The following is a 23,991-nucleotide window of genomic DNA, read 5'->3' as shown; positions in this document are numbered from 1 at the left end:
AGGCTGGGGACAGAGACTTGGGGACAGAGGCTGGGGACAGAGGCTGGGGACAGAGACTTGGGGACAGAGGCTGGGACAGAGGCTGGGGACAGAGGCTGGGGACAGAGACTTGAGGACAGAGGCTGGGGACAGAGACTTGGGGACAGAGGCTGGGGACAGAGGCCTTGCCTCAGCAGTGCCTTCTTCACATTTAGTGCTTCTTTGCTTTTGTGTTTTAAACATTTTTGTATTTTTAGCCTCCAGTAGATTTAACTGTGCATGTGATTTATGTGTGTTATGTATAATCAACCTTGCCTGGTTTTTCTTTGTAGGAAGAAAAGAAGAAGTTTGACAAAGAGACAGAAAAGAATTACAGTCTAATTGATAAACACTTGACTCTCTCTGCCAAGAAGAAAGACTCACATTTGCAAGAGGTATTCTTCTCATGTTGCTCTTGATATGTGTAGTGACCTCTTTCTTTTTAAAAATTTCTTTCCTTGTGAAAACTTCACCTGAGATTGTATAGACATGGGGAAGACAGATACTGCAATGAATTCAGAGTCGAGTTCTGTGAATGACGCAACAATGAATGTCTCATAGCATTGATCAAGTATGGAGTCACAGCAGTACCTTTTAGGCTCTGCGTTTTTCATAGGAGCAATGTTAGCATTTATTATAAAGAACTTACACAGCCCAGCGGGATGGCAGCGCCAGCGCCTTAACCCCAGCACCCAGGATGCAGGTCTCTGCGAGTTTTGACGCCGGCCTGGTCTACAGAGTAAGTTCCAGGGCTACACAGAGAAACCCTGTCTTGAAAAACTAAACAAACAAACAAACAAACAAACCCCCCCCCCCATTCCTTGCAGGGATAGGCCTGTTTTTGCTTTCAGGTCTCCTTGATGAACTGAACTGAATGAGCTCACACAGTTTTATGTATGTGATAACAGCATTAATCTAACTGAGTGCTGAGCTTTGTGTGTGTGTGTGTGTGTGTGTGTGTGTGTGTGTGTGTGTGTGTGTGTGTATATATACGGACTCTTATTGGAAAGAGTGAATCTGTCTGTTCTACTTGTGTTAATAGACAGGTTTTTTTTTTTTTTTTTTTTTTTTTTTTTTTTTTTTTGGGAAAGCAGTATGTAAGCAGAAAGGAATTTATATCTTACCTCTCATTTTCTCCATTTCTTTGTAAATTTCTAGACTATTTTCCTCTCTCTCATAGGCTTGAATAGAAACTTCATTTATTTACAATATGGTACATAGACTTTTAAAAGATTTCTTTGGATTTTTAACAATAATACATGTATGTCTATGTGGGGTATATGTGCACATGAGTGCAGGGGCCCACACAGGCCAGAAGAGAGTGACGGTCCTTCGGGGCTGGAGTTGCAGGTGGCCAGGAGCTGCTTCCTAGAAGTGCTGGGACCTGAACCTGTGCAAGAACAGTATGCACTCCTTTTTTCAGAAAAAAGAAATAGTTCTTTGTCCTTGAGAACACATGTACATACATGCACACACAGACTCCCCCCTTACTCTGACACCACATACTCACGCACACGTGCACACACACACACACACTGTAGGACCATACATACTCCCTATTTTCCCCCAGCTACCAAGGACCTCAGTACCTTCCCTTAAACACCCAGCCATCTCCTCAGCCCCAGATCATAGAGTTAATCAGCAATAATGTGATACGTAGTTGAGATTGTAACTTATAACAGAAGCAGAACCCTGCCTTCCTCCCTGTGCTGGCCTTTGAGCACACAGGAATCTGTGCATAATGCTCTGTTACATATGTACTTGTTGACATATCATCCCGATGAGAATACTATGAAACCAGCTTTGTATGCAGACTGTATGTGTGCATACATCATTGGCTTGACATCTACAAGTGACAGTTTGTAGATGTAATTCTGAACGGTTTTATTAAATAAGAAACACAGAGCCAAATGCAGAGTTGAAAGCCCAAGAGGTCAGAGCAGCAGCCAAGAGCTAAGACCAAGACTGCCTTCTTACCCCTCACTTCCCCTCAGCAAGAGACCTACTTCCTGTGTGTCTGTATTTTTATTGACTTTCTGTTCTGCCTTCTCATTGGTTGTAAACCCAACCACATGACCTCCTCATCACTGCCTGTCTATACAGACCTCCAGTCTGTCTATACAGTCTCTATGGTTGGTATTGAGATTAAAGGTGTGTGTCTCCATGCTGGCTGTGTCCTTGAACACACAGAGGTTCTGCCTGTCATGTGATCGGGATTAAGGGCATGTGCTACCACTGCCAGACTTCTGCTAAATGGCTTGCTATTAGCTCTGACCCCACAGGCAACTTTATTTATTAACATACAAGTAAAATCACATTTCAGCACAAATAAAATATCACCATATTTCCCTTTTCTATTCTAATAAAAAGAAAAAAGGAAAAAAGTTATAACTAATATAAGAAAAACTATATACAATAAATACAATAACTATATACAATATATACAAGCAATAACTACCTAAACAATGTCTAGTCCATTTACATTTGACAAACTCAGAGAATATAATTCCATTATGTATCCTATTTTGGTAAGTCGAAAATGTGCCTGATTCACTTTCTATCCTAACTTATATTACTACAGAACTATCTTTTGATGTCTTTCAAATTTATACACTTACACCTCTTCATTGAGTTTCTTTTCTAAAATTCTTAATAAGGAAAACTGTAACTATCTAATCTTTAACTAACTAACTAACTATAACTATCTAATCTTCAACTAACTATAACTATCTAATCTTCAACTAACTATAACTATAACTATCTAATCTTCAACTCCCTCAGAGACCCAAGAAGAAAATAATTTTACCTAAAAAACAACAACAACAACAACAAAAAACCAGGCAGTGCAAACAAGCGACTTCCAAAACATGTGAGTTGACAGAAACAGCCAGCTGCCTGGACAGTCACCCGAGGTTTCCCTGCAGTGTTGGGGCATCATCTTCAGCCTATAGGCTTAGCGTATCTGACAGACTCATTTGTGATGTAGGATGTACACAAGGTCAATAGTTTGACCTTACATTGGGTGAGAGCAGTCCATGGACCAGGAACACCTGAATTCCACTAGTGTCCTGTCATGATTCAGGATTTTAAATTCTGGAAATTGTTGACATTTTTTTTTTAATTCAGCTGTCCATTCTTCTTGGCTTGTGTGTGTGGCTTCAACAGTTTCTTTGTGTTTCTTATACCTTTGACATTTGGATGACATTTAATACTTTATAAAGAGAAAATAGCTTTTATATCACTTAATCCTCACAGCAGTGTGTGAGGTGTGGGCTCTGCTCTCTTCTTACTGCAGTCTGCATAGGAAGGCACATGTGGGCTCCCACTGCCCCCAGTCGGTTCTGCAGGGACGACAGTGGCTGACTTTCCAAGTCGGTTCTGCAGGGACAGTGGCTGGCTGACTTTTACGCCTGCTGCTCTTTTTACCTCTCTTCTCCATTATCTCTACTTTCAGTTATTTCAAAGACAATTTTTATGCCTCAAATCACTTTCCGCCGCCACATCACTCTAATTAGCCATCTGTTCCTGAATGTTCCTTGTGTGTAGTGTAGGAGGCATCTTCAGCTCCCACACTCCACCTCTCATCCATCAGTGTGATGGTGCATCCAGAAGCCGTGGGACCCAGGACCCTATGTGCTATGCACTGCCCACTCAGGGCAGACAGGTTTCTTGCTGGGGCGCTTTGCATTTCTTCTTCTTGCTGCTTAGAATATGGTGTTACTTTTTTAATCTGATGCATTGGTAATTGAAGTCAGGGCCACATACATTCCAAGCATACACTTCACTACTGAGCACACCCTAACCCTGTCCAGTCCAGACCCACAAGTCTGCCTCCTTCAGATACTGCCCCAGATACCCTTTACTCAGGCCACGTGTTAGGAAAACTTCCTGCTGTCTGTAAAGATGACCTTCTTCCTCTGGCTTACTGTTTTTCTTCCTCTTATTATGTACTGTTGCATGGCTTCTTTCAATGGCTATAAGCCCTGTGAAGGCTACAATCTTGCTTTAATTCGGTCCCCTGTCTGCCTAGAATGTACCTGTCAGAGCAAGTAGTTTGTATGACGTACGAACAGGATGTGTGCACAGCTTTGGCCGTGTCTCCAATCCCAAAGACAATTAAGCTGCAAGTCATGAATTTGAAGAGGCCCCAAAGATGAATGGTTTTAGTTTCCATTTCAATTGACCGTCTTTTCTCTCTTGTTCTATTTATTCTTCATAAACATAGACTCCCATTCGAAAGAGCCTTCTTGCAGGCATGTAGACGTTAGAAGGGAAGAGGCATTTAAAGAGGAGAAGGCTTGGTGCTGGATGCTCATTGCTTTCTCGGGCTGCTAATGTGTGGCTGATCTTCAGCGAATTGACTTTAGCTCAGGAGATTAATTAAGGTTGCTGGGGATGACCCTGAGCAGAGGCGCGGAAAGGCGGGGGCATCGTTCTCCATTCTTGTTGAAAGAGAAGAGCAGAGCCCTGTAGTGTGTGTTCCCTGCTGACCATTTTACTTCTCCAAGGAGCTGCGGCTCCCACTCGATGGGTACCATACACAGGAACTCCCACCTTCCCTATTCCAGGGTAGGGGAGAAGATTTCCATTTTTCTTGGGTTTTACTGTTTTTTTTTTTTTTTTTTCCCTCCAGTAGACACAGGGTACTATTTCCATTTAAATATCACTGGAGAAGTAACACTTTAATAATTTTATGTGGGACTCATCTTCTGTCTTCTACTTGTGTAGAGCTCCAATTGGGTAATAAAACGCAGTTGTTTATCAAAAGCGAACAACTTTGGCTTAGTGTATGTGTTACTCCATTTTGTGTTGCTGTTACAAAACACACATGGATGTGTGGTTTATACACAAAACAGATGTGTTAGCTCATAGTTGTGGAGATCTGAGAGCATGACATTGGCATCTGCTTGGCTTTGATGTGAAGGGCCTCACCATAGTTACGTGCTTCATGTGATGATGTGTGTTTAAGAGACTCGGGAGGAGTCAGGCTCCTTAAAGCAGCCTAGTTACTTGGGAATTCCATGAGGTCTTCATTAATCCCTTCCAAAAATAGTGCCTCCATGACCTGATAACCGTGTGGCAGGCCTCATTTCTTGACTCCATCACCCAAGAATGACATATCAGAGGCCGGGCTTTCCAGTACATTAAAGTTTGTCAGGCACAGGTAAGCTACATCCAAATCATAATATGTGGGGAAAACTTAGTGAGAGCATTTTAGACTTGGGCAGGCTGAGAGGAATCATTCTGTACCCACAATACAGTTGGAATATTGTGGTATTGTTGTAAGTTATGAGCGAACTGTGACCTGGGGACTCTGGTGATTGAATTGTAAAGCACATCGTCCATTCCTTCTGGATGTCCAGAACGTTAGGGGTGGCGATGGAAGATGACCAGCAGTGTGAGGAGAGTGTGCCACAGCAAGAGCAGCCGGAGGCATCCCGTCTCATGTGGTAATTCCCAGTGGTGATAAACAAGGAACACTCCTTTGAGCTTCGAAGTTTCTTAGCTGCTCAACATGATTACAGGGTTTTAGTGTGGGTTCCCCTGTTGGTAGGGAATAATCAGACTGATTATCGGGGATTTTTAGGTAGAAACTCTCATTTTGGTAACTTTACATTTAAACTTTATTTTACTTAAAGCATTTTAATTGTTTTTAGAAACTTCTGAAATTTTGTTGCACACACTATTTTCGTTTGTTTTAGCTTGAACTGTACAAGGTCATTGGCTTCTTAATGCTTTGCTTGGCTGTGCAGCCCATTCCCACCCCTGTCTCCGGGGCTTCCAGGAACCCTTTGCCTGTGAAGACTCCCCCAAGGCTTCCAGCAGCACCGTCATTCTGTCACTCTGTCTGTCTGTTTTAGGTAGTTCATGTATTTGGAGTTTCTATTTTTATGTCTGATGTATTTAGTATGAGAGGCTAACTGTTCACCCATGTTGCCCCCTCCCCTCCCCTCCCCTCCCTCCCCCCTCCCCTCCCTCCCCCCCCCCCCCCCCCCCCCCCCCCCCCCCTCCCCTCCCCCCCCCCTCCCCCCCCCCCCCCCCCCCTCCCCTCCCCTCCCCTTTTGGTGTAACCCTGGCTGACCTGGAACTCACTGTGTAGACCAGGCTGGCCTCCAACTGTCAGAGATCTGCCTGCCTCTGCCTCCTGAGTGCTGGGAGTAAAGTCGGGTGTCACCACTGCCCAGCTGCTTTCTTTTCTTTTTAAAGCCACAGTCTTGCTGTGTAGCCCAGGCTAGCCTCTAACTTGCCCTCCTGCCTTAGCTGTGGTTACAGGTATTCATGTTACCACTATGATTTGCCTCCTTTTGTTATAGTTCGCTGTGTGGTGTGTGGGAGTGTGCACACCTGTGTGTGCAGAGACCAAAGCAAGGGTCAGGACATGGGGTGTCCTGCTCTAACTCCGGCTGCCTTGTTCCCTTGAACCTGGGGCTAGACTAAAGGCCAGCAAACCCCAGCAATCCTCCTGCCCCCACCCGCTGTGGGAGAAAATGTAGGCATGACCTGTTGGCCAGCCTGCATGGCACACTGCACTTGTAGATAAGGAGCATGGCCCACCCTGCCCCTGGAGTCGGAACTCTGAGTAGCGTGAGTAGCCGGGAGCTGGCCTGTGGACGAGCCCGCACGCTCCATCTCCGTTATGTGCTGCTTCTGTGTAGAGACCCTGGTGGTGTGAGCGCTCACTGTGCAATCCGCGGTCAAGTGCTAACCAGTCACAGTCCATAGGCTCCGCTGTGTGAGTGGTTGCTCACATGCAATCCAGCAGATGCCGTTCCCTGAAAACCTGCTCTGGAGTGGCGTATCTCTGCATCTTTAGTGACCCACAGCCATTGTGGTCTTGTAGGGGGACACCCCCATTATGACGCCGACCCCCCACCCCCCATACACAAAGTTTGTGTAGAGGCATGTGTTTGGCCACACCTGACATTGTATGTAGGTCTGGGGTCCTCATGTTTATTCAGCAGCCATTTTTACCCACTGAACTAGCATTCTGGCCCATTTCATTTTAAAGGGCAGATTATATCTCTGTGCACATTGTTCCTGTCCATAGAAACTTCAGTTGCTTCTACGTCGGAGCTGTTGTGAACAACACTGCTATGCTTGTGACTGTACCATGTCTTTTTGAGTGCTTGTTTTCAGGTATTTTGCATATGTACTCCAAAGTGTATGTGGTGGATAATAGCATCACCCTCTTTTTGTGGTGTTTGGACCTGCCGTGCTGTTTTCTGCGGTGAGCACACACGGCATATTTATTGCCCTCATTAGTATTCAGGGGTCCCGGTTTGGATGTGAGGTGCGGCTCACTTCCCTCATGGCTGCTCCATTGCATACGCTTTTCCATCTGTGCAGCTCTGTTGGAGACAGGCCCAGATGAATGCTTCAAAAGAAAATTAGCCAAGTTCTAAAATTGTATTGCTTGATGACTCTCAGGATGTCTTCCGGGATGAGGTTTCCCACAGTCCTCTCTGGCACTGTGTTCCCTCTGTTCTTCCTATCAAGGCAGGATAAGTTGGAATAGTCTCCTGATCAGCTGGCAGCCCCTAGGCCCTGGGGATCTGGCATTATGTGGGTTTAGGAACATGCCTACCTCCACATGGGCCTGATGCCCTGGCTGTCAAGCCTCAAGTGTTGTCCCCTCATCCAGTGTGGAGAGAACTGGAGCTTCCCCGGTCTTCCAGGGGCAGGCTAACTTCATCCTTACAGGGCTTGCTTGTGCTTAGAGTGTTGTTGTTGGGACTTTTGACCCAGTCCCATGAAGAATCTTCAGTCTTTGGGGGTCATGCAGCTTTTCTTTAGAGTCTGGGGAGAGTCATTTCAGACTTTTGTGTGTGTTCCTGTGGCTGGAGAGAAGCCATGAGTGAGACATGAGTGAACAGTCACATGTTCTAATGCAGGTTTTTAAAAACTGTGCCCCATGAATTGGAGTTCATTGACCTGTGGTGTTGAGTTGGATAGTTCCCTGTCTTGGGCTCAGCTAACAGGGGTTGTTTTAATACAGGCAGATCTCCAAGTGGAGCAGACACGCCAGCACTTCTACGAGCTCTCTCTGGAGTATGTGTGCAAGCTCCAGGAAATCCAGGAAAGAAAGAAGTTTGAGTTTGTGGAACCGGTGAGTAGCAGGACAAGCTTTGCTGTGGATCCTCCAGAATAGTGTTGGGAAAGACAAACCAAGGCCTCCTGCATTGGAACAGGTGGACACAGCTAGTCAGAGTCTAGGAAAACATCTAGATGAGGGGAGCCTTGTCTGCACAGCCCATGCGAAGGGTGCACTTCCTACCGTGGTCTCGCACGCTGCGGGCAGCACGGATTCAGTCACCCTCTGCCACTGCAGGGAATGTGAGTGACAGTGCTAATCTTCATGACATAAGAGTTTTCAGTTTCGTGTGTGCTTAAACGGGCTTTTGTTTCAAATATTTCTTATTTCTAAGTCATGCTGCGGCATGTGAGTAGCTAACACTAGCTTTTACATTTATTTTAGCTCTACTTTATTTATTTCCTGTATGTGTACTTGTGTGTGGGTACATGCAGGTGAGTGCAGGTGTCAGTGGAGGCCAGAGGGATCGGGTCTCCCTGGAGCTGGGGTGACAGGTGGCTTGCCACTCAACGTGCGTGCTGGGAATTTAGTTGGATTCCTCTAGAAGAGCAGAATGTGTTCACTGAGCCCTCTCTCCAGACCCTGGAAACACCCATTTTATGATGTCTTCTAATAAGTTCAGTTGCTTACATATTAATATGCATTTATAGGGTGTAAACATCTTAATCAAATGTAGATGGCATTTCATCAATGGGTTTTAGCAAAATATCACCTGATAATTTTAATATAGATTGCATTTGCCCTTGCTTTATCCATTTAGTCCATTATCTGCATGGTGAGAAACAAAGGAATAGTCAAATAATACTTAAAAGAATAGTCAGGAATAACAGAATCAACCTGAATCAAATAATCAGAGGAAATTCAACCTGACGATGTTCTTTCACGTTGAAATAATTGTGGTGTGCATGATTGGTGACGTCATTGTCCACCCTCACTCTACACAGCGCTCAGTCAGACACCCATGCCGCCCAGTGCAGCAGGTGAAGGAATGGAGGGGAGTTCATGATTCACCAAACGGCGACTGACAGGTGTTGATACAGACTGGCCATTCTGCACCAGGGCCTTTTATTGCTTATACCTGCAGCATTCTGAAGAATATAAAAAGTTCAGGACTTTAAATTTCTTTTCCCCAGTCACTTTTACTCACTTTAGAGATATACTAACCTGTGGGTAGAAGCAGCTGCCTTCTAAGAAGGGGTAGGCTGGGGGTTGGTAGAAAGCTAAGGTCTTAGTTACTGACCGCCCCGACCTCCCATCCCTGGGCATTCATTCTCCTGAGCGAGCACTTTTGCGAAGGTTCCTGGAAGCTGTTAGATGGTCATGCTTTCTCTGATCCAACAGTGCTCAGGTTTCAGTTACAAGTGACGGTCAGGATTCTCTTGACTGATGAGGTACAAGTGATGACTTAGAATTGGATTTTTCTTGGAGAACAGTACATAAATATTGTTTAATGATGCTGGTATTTGTGAACAATAGCATTCTTCATTTTCAGCACAGACCAAGGAGTAGGTAATGAATGGCCTTACACTTTTTTAAGTAACTGGGACTTCTTGGAGGCTCCTTTCTGACAGTGGAATGGGGCCGGGAGGTGGTTGGTGTCACCTGTGGTTCTTATTTCCTCTTAGCGGTTTCTTAGTGTGCACTAATGCTCCCTTTCTCTTTTGTCGTAGATGCTGTCCTTTTTTCAGGGGATGTTTACTTTCTACCATCAGGGGCATGAACTTTCCAAAGACTTCAATCACTACAAAATGGAACTACAGATCAACATCCAGAATGTAAGGAACTGAGAGCGAGGACGCTTGGGTTGTGGCTCCTTCTGCTCACTGCAAGGCCTTCAGACTAGGCCGGTGCTGGGAAAGTGGGGGTGTGTTGCCACCTAGTGGTCAGCTCCTGGTGGAACAAGCTTCTCTTTAGCTAACGGAGGCTCAAGAAATTCTACCTTTGGAGGCTTGTCCTGACCTTGCTGTGGGCAGGTCTCACGGTAAACTTTGCTGTGTTAACTCTGAATCGTTTGTGTGAGAAACTGCAGTCCTAGCATCCCACCTAGGCCTGGATGTTAACGGTTGGTTACGGGTTTCCCTTCCAGACTGTGGAATAGCGTCCCAACACTTCAGGCAGGTTCACCGATGTTGCTGTTCATGATGCGCTGGTGTTCACCAATGTGCTGGTGTTCACGACTGTGCTGGTGTTCACCATGTGCTGGTGTTCACCATGTGCTGGTGTTCACGACCGCCATTTGCTTTCTTTGCTGTCCTTTGTATAATGTGTGCCTTCAGCCTGATCTTGGAAAATGAGATCTAGAGATTCTCACTAAAGTTCTTTGACTCCGAGAAGATGGCTTCGTGGGTAAAGCTCTTGCTGTGTAACCCTGAGAACCTGAGTTTGAAACCCCAGAACCCACACAGAGCCAAACAGACCTACAAATTGGTGTATACAAGTGTGTTCTGGTCACCTCAGACTGTTGGTGTAGGTACCAGAGTTAGTGTGTGTGGGTACACATGCAGGCTGACATCGTATGTCCTCCCAGGTTGCTCTCCACCATATTTTGAGACAGGGTCTCTCCCTGAGTCTGGAGCTCACTGGTCGTCTAGGGTGGTTGGTCAGAGCTGCAGAGATCCACTTGCCTCACCTCCCTCCTCTCCTACCACGATCCCTGCCCCTGCTGTGTCACAGACAGGAGATAGACCTTTATGGGGGTGCCAGGGATTCAAGTTCCATCTTCATGCTTGCGCAGCAGGCACCTCACTGATGGAGCCTTGTCTCCAGCCCACTTTTAGTGAAATGATTTATTTTTCAGAGTACCTTGCAGGCTGTAAAACACGAAATCAGCACCAATTGATGAGATTAGATTATATAACGACCTTCACTCCTAACTGGGTATATAATTGTAGAATTAACCTTTTCTTTCTAGACTTCATCCGTCAACTTCAGGGCTGATCAGATGAGAATCCCCAGTTAGGTCTGGTGTGTGCTTTGTGGGACTAATATAAAATGAAAGCATAGGATCTCACTTAAAAACAATGAAGACTTTCAAGCTGGCAGATCACCTAAGCTGGCGGATCACCTAAAAGATGGCGGATCACCTAAGATGGTGGATTATTAAGCTCAGTGTGGTGGTTCTCTCTTGTCATCCCGGCACTTGGGAGGTGGAAGCAGGAAGGTCAGGAATTCAGGGCCAATCTCAACTCTGTAGTGAGTTTGAGACCATCTTGACTCACATGAAATCCTGTCTCAGGCAGTACTTCCAACCCCATCATATAGTAGAACATTAAGCCTATCCGAAGATCCTGTAGCACAGGCCGCTTGTGACTCTATAGGCCACCTGCCCATGAAGCCATCTGGATGTATCTCAGGCTCTCGAGTGACAGAGGAACACGTGAGTCTCCTGGGCTTTGACCAAACTATCCTCACATCCCTGGCCGTGGAGAGAGAAGTACTTTTATAACGTATCTGCTGGGAGACCAGTCAGCTTATATATACCAAAATCAGTCCAGAAACACGCAGCATGCAAGTGGGACGGAGTCATATGGAGTCATGAGATAATGATGAGCAAAGCCCAAAGATAGGCTTAATCTACAAATGTCACACAGTGACCTTGAAATATGTTGATGAACTAAGAGCCTACATATTTGTCAACAATACTCATTCTTTATTATGGACAAATGGGCATATAACTTTCTGAAAGGGGAGATTTTTTTCTATATATTTAGGAACCCAATGATATTCATTCACCAGGGAATTGCCCTCAATCCTTAGTCTTCAGCATATCCTGATTCCAGCTGCCTCTGTAAATATCCCTCTCAGTTTTATTCTGGCTGTTCCCGAGGCCACGTGGGTGCTGCTCTTTCAGACCTCCTTCTTCTGCCTCATTTTCAGTACCAAGGGCACTTGTTCTCTATGCTCCAGCACCCCCCCCGCCCCCCCCAGGATAGAATGCAGGGCACAAGCTAGCCGGTGTTCAGCCAGTCCTCTCAACGGTCTTCTTGGCTGGTCTCGCCCTCTTGGGTTGAGTCAGTACCCGGCTTTACCCTCCCAGCCGGTGCCGAGGAGTGCAGGCGTGGACCGTCTGCCCTGGCCTGGCCTGCCCGGCTCTCAGCCACTTTCCCCCTCTGAAGTCTGGCCCCTTCAAGTCACACACTGTCCATCCCTTCCCTCGCTGTACTTCTGAAGTACAGCCACTTACGTTTGTCTTTTTTGGCCATTCATCTTATTCCCTGGTGATTTACTATAACAGCAGAGTCCTGACTATGTAAAGCTACATGTTTCTGAAAGTTATTTGTTTTTTAATGTGATCACTGAAATGATAAAACCAAGTTTTAGGGTTAGATATCTTTACATTTTAATAGTATAGTTAATTTTGTCAACTGTTTAGAATTTCATTATAGTAAAATAATTTAAATTTAAGATGACTTTTATAATCAAGATGAGGTAAATTTTATTTAAAGTCGAAAGCAACCTATTTCCTGACCACGAGCCATGCTTTTATATTGTAACAGTGGCCTGACTCACTCTTTACCCATCTTCTGTAGTCTGCAGTACTAAACAGAAAGCAGGAGAGTAGCCGGATGGCTTTCAGGAAGTTTTTTTCTTTTCTTCTGAAGAGAGGAAACTATCAAAATTAAAGGATATATTAAATCACTAGCTTTGCACTTTCGTGATCCGTCCCCAGAAGACTGGGGTGAGAGAGACTGGGCTGGAAGTCCTGGCAGAAGGACAGATTAAGGACGTCAAGATGAATAGGAAGAACCTCTAGATGGTAATGAGCATGACTAGGAAGTAGTTAAGAATGTGGGCAGATAGTTTCCCTTTGGTAGGAAATAATTACGGGTTTTGACTAGCATAACTATAAAATAATAAAAATTATTTTCCCTCTGCTCCTGCTGTGACTTACTCCACTGTGTAAGAGGACATAACTTCCGAGACACAGGGATGCACAGGAAGAGACATCCTCTTCTTTCAGACCCTCTGCTTGGAGGGCAATGCCGTTAACCGAGTTCTCGGCCTGCTCTGGTCAGCTTCAGCTTTAATGTGGGGCCACACCTGGTGTATCTGGGGTCGGTAAGTCCAGGATTGAGGGTGCGTCCTGGCAAGGCTAGCTCTGGACTTTAAAACTGGTGGGGAACACGAGACTCTCACTAAGGGTAAGGGCTGAGATTTGGGCACTGCTGGCAGACCTTGCCTCTGATGCTCCATGGGTCCAGAGGTCCCCAGTGTGCTTTGCTCTGTGTTTTTGTGCTTTAAGACCTGATTGGCTGTTCCCTGGGATCTGCCAGCTCACTCTTTCTTTTGTATCCACCTCCATATGTATAGAATTCTTGAGAAGAGGTGAGGTGTGTCTGTCTGTCTGTCTGTCTGTCAGGGGACCCTACTTTGCTTCTTTTGGTAAGGTGAAACCCTCTTCATGCTGTTAATCACCCTTTGCCTTCTTTTCTTCCGTGAATGATGTCATGGGGCTGAGGCAGAAAAACATGACTAGAAAATGGTAGTCTACTCTCTTGTCCCCACCTTCAAAGGCTTATTTGAGGATGTCTTAGTTGCTGCGATAAGACACAGTGGTCAAGACAACTGACAGAAGAAGAGTTTATTAGGACTTACGGTCCCTGAAGTTTGGAGTCCGCGATGGTGGAGCAGAGGTGGCGGGCGCTGAGGGCTTACATCATGAACCAGAAGCACAAACAGAGTGCAAACTGGGAATGACAGTCAGAGCCCGGGGGACTGCCTCCTGAGGCCTTCTGGGGCGGGTCTGGAATGGGGCCCTGAGCTGGAGATCCCCAACAGAAGGGGAACATTTGTTTTGAGACAGGGTTTCTCTGTAGCCCTAGCTGTCCTAGAACTCACCCCCACCCCCCACCCCGTTAAAGGGTATACAAAGTTGTTGTTGTTGGTTTTGTTGTTTTTCCTATATTGGCTCTTGGTTTCTGGAAATGGTTTTCCTTTCCACCGCCTCCCCATGTCCATAGGAGAAAGGTACCGTTCCGCCCTCTTTTCTATTTTTTTACCCTTGTGGGCCTTGACAACCATTTTCATGGGAGGGAGGAGGGAGGAGAAATCTCAGTAATTTTCTGTCTGGGCCCCGTTGCAGTTCCACACCAGCAGGTTTGGGTTTTAATGCAGTTATTTTTGACTCTGGCTGAAAGAACTGTCCGTAAACTGCATTGTGATGACTCCTCTGGACGGCTGTGACGACTCTGTCGCTTCGGCTCACACGATGGGTCAGAGCCCGCTTGACAGGTATTGGCAGCATGTCTCCTGGGTTTCTGAAATGTGATTAGCCTCTTTAGAGGTGTGGACATTATTTGCTGGTGAGCTCTTCCTCCTCCTCCTCCTCCTCCTCCTCCTCCTCCTCCTCCTCCTCCTCTTCCTTCTCCTCTTCCTCTTCCAGGGAAGAAATGTCCTTTTCTATTGTAGTTACCACAGTCTGGAAGAATGGGCACTGACTTTGTTAGCTTGCAAAGATTAGTTCTTCTCAGATTCACAGTGTTCACGTTGCTACTGTAGTAGAAACAGCGTGGGTCAGATTGACTGTTGCCAACACCTTTTATTTCCCAGGTGGATAATGATGTCTTATTTCATGGCTTATTTGCTCCTTAAATCTGGATGTCACACCAACAGGAACTTTATGGTGGAGAGACTTCTACAGGTCTTTTTCATGGCTCATCTTCTACATTGGCTATTTTACCATCCGATTTTGTTGTCTTTGAATATAAATCTCAATAAGGAGACACACTGGAAAGAATAGATTTTTTTTGAATTCTGCTGATTTAATTTTAGTTACACAAAGTCATTAAAATATACGCACACACACAAAAAAATCATAGAATTTTGGAATTTATTAAAGTTGGAATTTATTCCTATTTTTTCTGTTTTAGACACGGAATCGATTTGAGGGAACCAGGTCAGAAGTGGAAGAACTTATGAACAAAATCAGACAAAACCCCAAGGACCACAAGCGAGCAAGCCAGTTCACAGCAGAAGGCTACCTGTATGTCCAGGAGAAGAGTAAGTGTGCGAACACGGGCTGATTGGCTGGTTAAAATCCCTGTCACAGTCTGTGCTCTGTGCCTTCACGAGCTTCCCATGAGTGCACCCAACACAGAGTGAAAAGATTTGAGCAGAATGGTAAAAACCAAGCCGATCTACTGCATCTGTGGGGTGTACACACACAGACAGTGATTCATGTTTGAGACGTCTTACTGTATAACTGAAGTGGCCTTGAAATCCCTGTATAGTCCAGGCTGGCCTCAACCTACATCTTGGAGTCCTGGTATGTACCACTACACCTAGCTCCAGAGTTTTCTATCCTTTTCATTTCCTGACCAACACAGTTTAGCGGTTTCTGTAGCATGTGCATTATTGTATTACGTCTTGTTAGTAGTTGGAGAGGGTGTGTGCAGGCCCTATGATACTGTGATTAAGACAGGAGAGGCCCAGGATTCCAGTGTCTGTGAATCATATCCCCACTGACACCTGGGAAAAGTCCATTTGAACCCTTATAATACTGTGATGGTTGGGAATTATCCCAGTACTGTTTCTGTCCGCTGTGATCATGAAGGCATATTTAAATAAAAAAACCACACATTTATTATTATTATTATTTCTTAATGGATGGATGTGTGTGTCGAGTGTGTGAACTACATGTGCTGGAGCCCAAAGAGGGTGTTGGGTCCCCTGGATCTGGAGTTTTGGATGGTTGTAAACCAAACCCAGGTCCTCTGCAAGAGCAGCAAGTGCTCTTAACTGCTGGGCCGTCTCTCCAGCCCCTTGGTGTGCACATTTCTTTCTGCTCTGGTGTTCTCATGGTGCTCTCTGACCACGCTGCCATTCTGTCTCATGCTGTGTTCCAGGAGTTTGTTTCTAAGGGAGCCAAGGTTGGAAGAACAACAGCCAGGAGCGACCTTGTTACCGGCACCTTTCTCCTATTTCCTCTTCTCACTCCTTATCAGTTCCGGCCAGTGCCGTGACTGTTTCTCTGCCATTGTCTCCCTGTGTCCACATCGCCACGTCCTCTCCCACCCTCTCGTAACTGTGCCACTCATATAAGTCAGCGGGCATCTTGTTCCTTCAGATCATTCCGAGATAGGTTGTTTTTATTAAAGTTATTAGGAAAGGGGTTAGAGAGATGGCTCAGCAGGTAGGAGCACTTCTTGCTCTTCCTGAGGACCCAGGTGCAGTGCCTAGCACCCATACTTTGTGGCTCACAACTGTTCGAGGGAAATCTAATGTCAATGGCTTTTTTACTCACATACACCCATACATATAATTAAAAATAAAAATCTTAAAAAATATTAGGAAGACTGTAGATGGATATAGAAGGTACTGCTACATAGTCATATTTTACTAATAGTCGTATTAGTGTTGTGTGGCTTATAACAAAGTACTTGAGGGCTGATAGTTTATAAAGATGTGGTTTATTTGGCTCCTGACTTTGGTGGTTGGGAAGGGTCCCATGACTGCATCACAATGGGACAAAGTGAAAAGGCAAATTGCTACAGGTATAAGGTGCTTCACTTTAAACTATCCTGTCGTGGCCTGGGGGTGTTGTGGGGGGTGTTGGCTTAGTTTGTCAGGTGCCTGCACTACAAGCTGGAGGATCTGAGTCAAGATCCTCAGCACCCATCTAAAAAAGCCAGGTGTGGCCCCAGTGTCTAACCCTAGTGCTGTGCAGCGGTAGAGACGAGAGGGTCCTTGGAGCTTACTGGCCAGCCAGCGCTGGTTTAATGAGAGACCTTGTTGTAGCTAGAGTTTTCCTGCCTTGCCCACAGTCAGGACAAATCTTTGCCACCCGCCAGTCCCACAGCCGCTCAGACCCAACCAAGTAAACATAGAGACTTTTATTGCTTACAAACTGTATGGCCGTGGCAGGCTTCTTGCTAACTGTTCTTATAGCTTAAATTAATCCATTTCCATAAATCTATACCTTGCCACGTGGCTGGTGGCTTACCGACGTCTTCACATGCTGCTGGTCATGGCAGCGGCTGGCAATGTCTCTCTGCCTCAGCCCTCCACTTCCCAGAATTCTCCTCTCTCCTTGTCCCACCTACTTCCTGCCTGGCCACTGGCCAACCAGTGTTTTATTTATTGACCAGTCAGAGCAATTTGACATACAGACCGTCCCACAGCACCTTGTCTTCCAAAGAAGGTGGAGAGTGGTAGTGGGAGGTACCTGATGGCTTCCTCAGGCCTCATGCATCCATGGACATGGACATGTGCACGCACGCACGCACGCACGCACGCACGCACGCACTATTGCCTTGAGAACTGACCACTGAGAGCTCTGTTAGTCCCTTGTGGCGGGTGGTGTCCCGTCGTCCAGTCAGTCTCAATATAGTTAGGACTGATGGTTCAGCATGTGACTAATCACTGCACAGCTACTTTGTTCAGATACAGCCTAGAGGAGTTTCTAGTTGGGAAATAAGAAACAAAATCTCATACACAGTTAAATTCTTCAACTGATCAGATGCACTGAATGTTTAACTTGTTCTCATCCTTAGCTTTGCTCAGGGTGCTCTATGGTTTTCTCTCTTTGGCTAAGAGTGTCAGCTTTCTGATGTGCACACTGACCAGCTGGAATAGAGGCTTAAGGGGGTGGCTGTGCTGTCTACACATTGCTGTTTCCTCCGTTGAATCTGGAACGCCTGAGTAACTCCTGGGTTTTCTAGCACATGAAAAGCATGTGTTTCTTAGGATTTAGTTATTGAGTGTGAGTGTGGATGCTCCATGCAGTAGGGCACGTGTGGAGGAGTTGGCCCTCTTTTTCCGCTGTGGGATTCTGGGATTGAGCTTAGGTCGGCGGGTTTGGGCTGTCGGCACCCCCCACCCCCCAGTGACTTTAACTCACATTTATCCACTGAACATATGTTCAAGTCAGGCCTCGAGTGTTCTGAGGGGCTCCCTGCCTCCGACGGTCCCTCCGTTCTGTTGGCTGCTGCATTTTATGCTTTGCCTGGCTGAGCTGTGCAGTAATGTGCTCCCACTGTGCATGTCTGCCTCCTCATGAGGAAAACCACAAATTCCGTGCTTTATTTTAGGGCCGGCTCCATTTGGATCCAGTTGGGTCAAACACTATTGCATGTATCGGAAAACAGCCAAGAAATTCAACATGATCCCATTTGAGCACAGATCTGGGGGAAACTGGTAAGTACTTTTTGTATTTTTATGAGAGATCCTCGTTGGGTCTGTCATTTCAGTAGTTTCATATTGACTCTTGAGAAATCTGGTTTTAGGATTAAAATCTTTGTTTTGTTTCTAAATTGTACTCCTGGGTCTTTACAGTTAGATTTAAAAACAGAAATCATTGTTTTATGGGGGAAGGTAATTCGTGCACTAAGCTGTCGTGACTCATCGATCACCCGTATTTATGCAGGAGGTCCAGCTTGTTCACATGTTGTATACTCACAGTCTTCAGAAACTGGAGGGGAGGTGACCATTTAGTTAGGCACATCGTTTTCACATTGTTCCCTGTTTAGCTAGCGGCTCATCCCACAGAGATGAATAGCAGAGCCAAGCCTGATAGTAAGACCTTGGGAACCAACCGGCTGTGCAAGCAAGGCGACCTGCCTGGCCAGTGAATAGTTGCAGGAGATGGCCCATAGCGAGCAGCGGTCCCTGAACGTGAACGCATACCTGGCCACACAGCCTAAGAAAGCAGGGCAGTTTGTTGCTTGCTGGGTGGTCGGATGACGTTTTGCTTAGGTGAATTCAGAATTAATCTAAACTGACTTCTGTTGCTTCTTCCAGAGACAGGCAGGCAGGCAGGCAGGCAGGCAAACATTAAAGCAGGTAGTAAGAAGGAGCCTTCTGTAATGACGTGGAGAATGGAAAGCAGCCACCGAGAAGAGGCTGAAGCAAGCTGTCTGTTACTTGTAGAAGGCAGGGGTTGAAGCGTTAGCTTTGAGCTTGAGTGTGCAGGTTCTCAGGATTCCTACCTAGTGATTGCTTTCTATTCTAGGCTCCAAATGATGACCCAATATGTTAATAGCTGTGATGTTTTGAATACACACTGTGGGTCTTTTATACTATTTACAGATCCTCAATTTCTGGAAAATCCTAAGTATGGACTCAGACTTCTTTATTATTATTATTATTATTATTATTATTATTATTATTATTATTACTGGTTTATGGAAACAGGGTTTCTCAGTGTAGTTTTGGTGCCAGTCCTGGATCTCACTCTGTACACCAGGCTGGCCTCGAACTCACAGAGATCCTCCTGGCTCTGCCTCCCGAGTGCTGGGATTAAAGGCGCATGCCACTACCACCCGGCTGGACTCAGACTTCTTAGCGTTGCTCTTTGCTGAGCCTCAGTGTTGCCTCTGTCTCTGCCCCAGTTCTGATGCTCTTAGGAGGCCGGTGGCAAGAGACTAAGTGCCGTTGTAGTAGAAGGGAAAATGTGAGGAAGCATAGGGTGGCTCCCTTAGGAAGCAGGAGTACTTCCGCGTTGGTGGATAAACACGTGTGTGATCAGCCCTCGGTGTGCCTCCAGGTCAGTCCTTATGTAATCGCAGTGCTTATGGGCTAGTAGTGGTCACACTGTGGTGGTCACACTGTGGTGGTCACACTGTGGTGGTCACACTGATGTTGACTCAGGGTGTGATATAGTGTGATATTAAAGCAGATTTTGACTCCACAAAAGAGTGTGTCGACAGGCAGGCCATCATTGAGTGCCTGGACACTGCTGGTAATCGTCCTGCAGTTAGCATTTGTTAAGTCTGCTTAATGGTAGGTACCATTGTCGGGAAGAACTAGAGGGCAGGACCAAGCGGCTGCTGAGCTGAAGGGGTTAGCGTGGCCCCTGCAGGGCAGCACCAGTGGATTCGCTGCACAGAGTTTTGAGCATTGTGCTTCTTTGCAGGGGGATGGAGAGGTGTTCTTCTTGAAAGAATGCACCAGAAGGTATACCGACTCCATTGACAGACGGTTTTGCTTTGACATTGAAGCTGCTGACAGGTAAGTTATTGAAGTAATTAGATAGGATATTAAAACTCATTTGATTTTTTTAAACGAGTTGGAGGAGTGATTTCTGTGAACTAGAAAAAAATGTCATCTTTCTGTGTTTCCAGGCTGTCTTCATTATAAACTGTTGTTGGTCACTGTGTAGTGGTGGGTCATAGTTCTTTATCTTGGCCAGAGACTGGAATCATTCTAACTGGTCCTGTCACCTAACAAGACATGTTGAGCATTTCCTTGTGGATGCGCTTTTGGTTGACAGTGGGAAGAGAAGAATGGGAGAGTGTGAGTGGTGTGTGGTCGAGTTAAAGTGCGTGTTGTAGTAGTGTGGAGACAGCATTCCTTCCTGGGCGTGTGTGCGTTGAGTGTATGTTCTTGGTGTGTGGTAGAGGTCTAGGCAAACCCTTTCCCTGTCGTCTAAGGCTGTTCTTACTAAATAACTTTCAGGCTTCCAGTTTTACAAGAGTCTTTGGCAGGAAGGCAGAAAGAAAAGAGATGGTGCCTGGTGCTGACATTTGTGTTCTCTGGGAGCACTCTGCTGCCTGGATGGCGACTCCATGCCACCCCTGGTGTGGTTGCGGTAGTCTGTAGATAAGGCTGTTTGATGTATGTATAATACAAGTTTTCCAAAGGAGAAGACTGAGAACAAAACTGTTTCAGGTCACTCTAACTGTTTCTGCTTTCTTCATATGATCTAGTGGATGCTGTGGAGCTGGTACAGAGGGAAAGGCCCGTGAGTGAGTTCACTGAAGACCAGTTACATACCAATGTGCCCTTGCGCACCCTGACAAACCTGTCAGTACTGTGACGAGGACATAGAAGGAGGGTTTTTCTGAGATTGTAACAGAAGGAGTATTGCTTGAAAAGAGGCTAAAATTTAAGTCACTTATGAATTGGTCAGTAACCTGTAAGACCCCTTGTGTGTTCTCAAGAAGAGCGTATGCCCACAGCTACCCTCTACCCAGTCCTTCCTGGTACTGGGGTATATTCTGTCATGTAACCCCATCCCTCCCACCGCCCAGATGAGAAAGTGAAGCTCCAGTGCTTGAGTGAGGCCCTGGAGGTCTTGTAGATACTAAGTGGAAGAGATGAGATCTGAACTTGTACTTTTCACCTAGGAAGGCCAGTCTAATGACTGTGTAGTCAGGCTGCTTCTGAAATAATCGACATAGATGAATTTAGTCTAGTTTGCTGGATGGTGCTCAGATGGAGTACCACTGCTTTGAAAGCGGGATCTCTAGCACTTCCACGACTGTTTCAATGCAGTTTTCATTATCCTTGCTGAAGCTCCTATTTTTGGTGACATTGATGATGCTGAGTGAGCTTTGTTGGCCATGATCTTTATGTGATTGTAAATTATAACCTTTTTCTGCTACTCAAAAAGATAGCTGAGGGATTACTACTAAGTCACCTTTATACATAAAGAGTAATGTGGTGATATTTTATTTGTGCAATCCAATAAAGTTTATCTGAGGATCAGAGGAAAAAGCCAGCCACTATATTAAACATAGAAGTCAGGCAATGGTTTTGAGATCTTTGGCAGCAGTTAACTCTGCAGCTCACACACAATTGAGCCTGTGTGATAATGAGTATTCAGAGACTGGTGATGTCTGGGAGGTGCTCACCAACCTAAGACAGAGTGCCTGTGTGGCTTGGGCAGGCGTCTCCATGACAGGTAAGGTGACCTGCTGACGTTCTGTAGATGTATCCAACCGTCTTATTAAAATCAGAAACACAGAACCAATGTAAAAGAGAAAGCCGAGAGGTCAGAGCTCAGAGCTAAAATCTTACCTCCTGTGTGGCTCCTACCTCCCCGAAAGAGAGCTACTTCCTGTGTGTCTGTCTTTACATAGTCTTTCTGTTCTGCCTTCTCATTGGTTGTAAACCCAAACACATGACTGCCTTGTCACTGCCTGTAAGTACCGCCCTCCAGGTCTTAAAGGCATTTGTCTCCAATGCTGGCTGTATCCCTGAACACACAGAGATCTACCTTGCTCTTCTACCAAGTGCTGGGATTAAAGGCGTGTGCTGCTGCTGCTGCTGCTGCCGCCGCCGCCGCCGCCGCCGCCGCCGCCGCCGCCACCACCACCACCACCACCACCACCACCACCACGCTCTTGCTATGGTTCTAATAGCTCTGACCCCCAGGCAACTTTATTAACATACAATGAAAATCACATTTCAGTACAAATAAAATACCACAACGTTCCATGCAACCTAAGTCAGAAGCTCATTTTTTAGTAAAAGGGGGACCTGGCCCCCATTTTGGGTAACTGTTGCCTTGCTTGCTGACCTTGACCTTGATATCCTCCCTATACTAATTCCCTGCTGGGTTCCACCCTCCTGAATACTTAAGGGAAGTTCCTTGTCTGTGTATCCTGCATAATGGGCGTTAACAGCTTAGATGCAAGATTGTAGAACATCCATTGGTAGTGAACTTCTGTCCTCTGGGGTTCTCTCATTGTGCAGTAAGCCTGTATTTAAGACCTCATCCCTCCTCCAATTCAGCATTAAAAAAAAAAAAGAATTCAGGCAGTGGTAGCACATGCCTTTAATCCTATTACTTGGGAGGCAGGGATCTGTCTGGATCTCTGTGAGTTCAAGGCCAAACTGGGAACAGAGCCAAGTGTGGTGGCACATACCCTTTAATCCCGTCACTAACCATAGAGGTCTGTATAGACAGACAGGAAGCGACAGAGCTGGGCTGGAAGAGGAAGTGATGTAGTTGAACAGACAGAGCAAATGAGATAGCAGAACAAAGAGACATATAGGTGTGGATATACAGGAAGTAGCTCTCTTTGGAGAATGAGGTGTCTGTGAGGTGAGGTTAGCTTTTTGCTTTTCCTGTTCCTCTGATCTCTCAGGTTTTCACCCCTATATCTGGCTCTGGCTTTTGTTTTTCTCCCTGGCCCTAACACTGTCAGTTTGCTTTATTATTTTTTGTAACTAATTAATTTATTTATTTTAGTTTTTGTTTGTTTGTTTTTGGCTCTGGGTTTTTATTTAATAAGACTGCCTAGCAAGTCAAATACAGAGTAACTTTTTGGGATAAGATCTTGTGAGGTGGAGTGGGCTAGCTCACAGTCCCTCATTCTCAGTCTCTCCAGTGCTGGGATAACAGACGAGTACCCCATCTCTGGCTAGGATAATAACTGGAACTGAACTTACAGGAAACCTCTTCTAGTGGTTTTACATTTCTTTATAAGATCCCCTTTTGAAATAAAATTGACATTCACATGAATGTAAATCAGCTTCACAGAGTTTTCGTATTAAAGAGATGCCCCATTCTTCAAGCTGATATTCTCACCAGTGTCCACATCCGTCCGTAATGTCTGTTACAGCCAGAACTCCCATCTGCCTGCCCCTTCTTCCCTCCCTTCCTAAATAGACTCTCAGGTAACCCGGTCTGGTGTTGCGCCTCCCACCCCCCCCACCCCCCGCCTCTGCTTCCTAAGTGCTTGGGTTTGGGTTCCAGGCCTGTGCTTCTGTGCCGGGCTGTGACCCATTCTTTACAGATGCCAGCCGTTGCTCCCATCTTTCCTAACTCTGGTTGTCAGAGGGACCGTGGTCCCTTCCTGCGTTAGTCAGGGTTCTCTAGGGTAACAGAAGTTGTAGAATGGATCTCTCTCTATAGGGGACTTAGAGGATGCAGTCCTAGCTCATCCAACAATATTTTCTGTGAACAGAAAATGTGCTGATACTTTGTGCTGAAATGTGATATCTTATTTGTATGTTAATAAATAAAGTTTGCCTGGACATCAGAGGTCAAAGCGAGCCATAAGCAGATTCAGGCAGTGGTAGCCCATGCCCTTAATCCGATCACATGGCAGGCAGAGTCTCTGTGTGGTCAAGGACACAGGCAAGCTGGTGACACAAGCCTTTAATCTCAGTACCAACCATAGAGACCTGGAGGTCTGTATAGACAGGCAGTGACA

General features: G+C 45.8%; 1 protein-coding gene across 1 annotated transcript in view; it reads left to right on the top strand.

The window, feature by feature from the left end:
* Positions 1-311: 311 nt before the first annotated feature.
* Positions 312-23,991, top strand: part of LOC114688251 (rho GTPase-activating protein 10-like) — a gene marked incomplete at its 5' end in the record, with an annotated part of 35,551 nt that continues 11,871 nt past the window's right edge. Inside the window, 6 exon segments of the mRNA XM_037201760.1 lie at positions 312-413; positions 8,015-8,125; positions 9,781-9,885; positions 14,980-15,109; positions 18,139-18,248; positions 19,962-20,056. Coding sequence (XP_037057655.1) covers positions 312-413; positions 8,015-8,125; positions 9,781-9,885; positions 14,980-15,109; positions 18,139-18,248; positions 19,962-20,056 — 653 coding nt within the window.

The sequence above is a fragment of the Peromyscus leucopus genome, unplaced genomic scaffold, assembly GCF_004664715.2.
Source record: "Peromyscus leucopus breed LL Stock unplaced genomic scaffold, UCI_PerLeu_2.1 scaffold_1346, whole genome shotgun sequence".
NCBI lineage: Eukaryota > Metazoa > Chordata > Mammalia > Rodentia > Cricetidae > Peromyscus > Peromyscus leucopus.
Note: the sequence above shows the minus strand (reverse complement) of the source record. Positions and strands in the feature narration are given on the sequence as shown.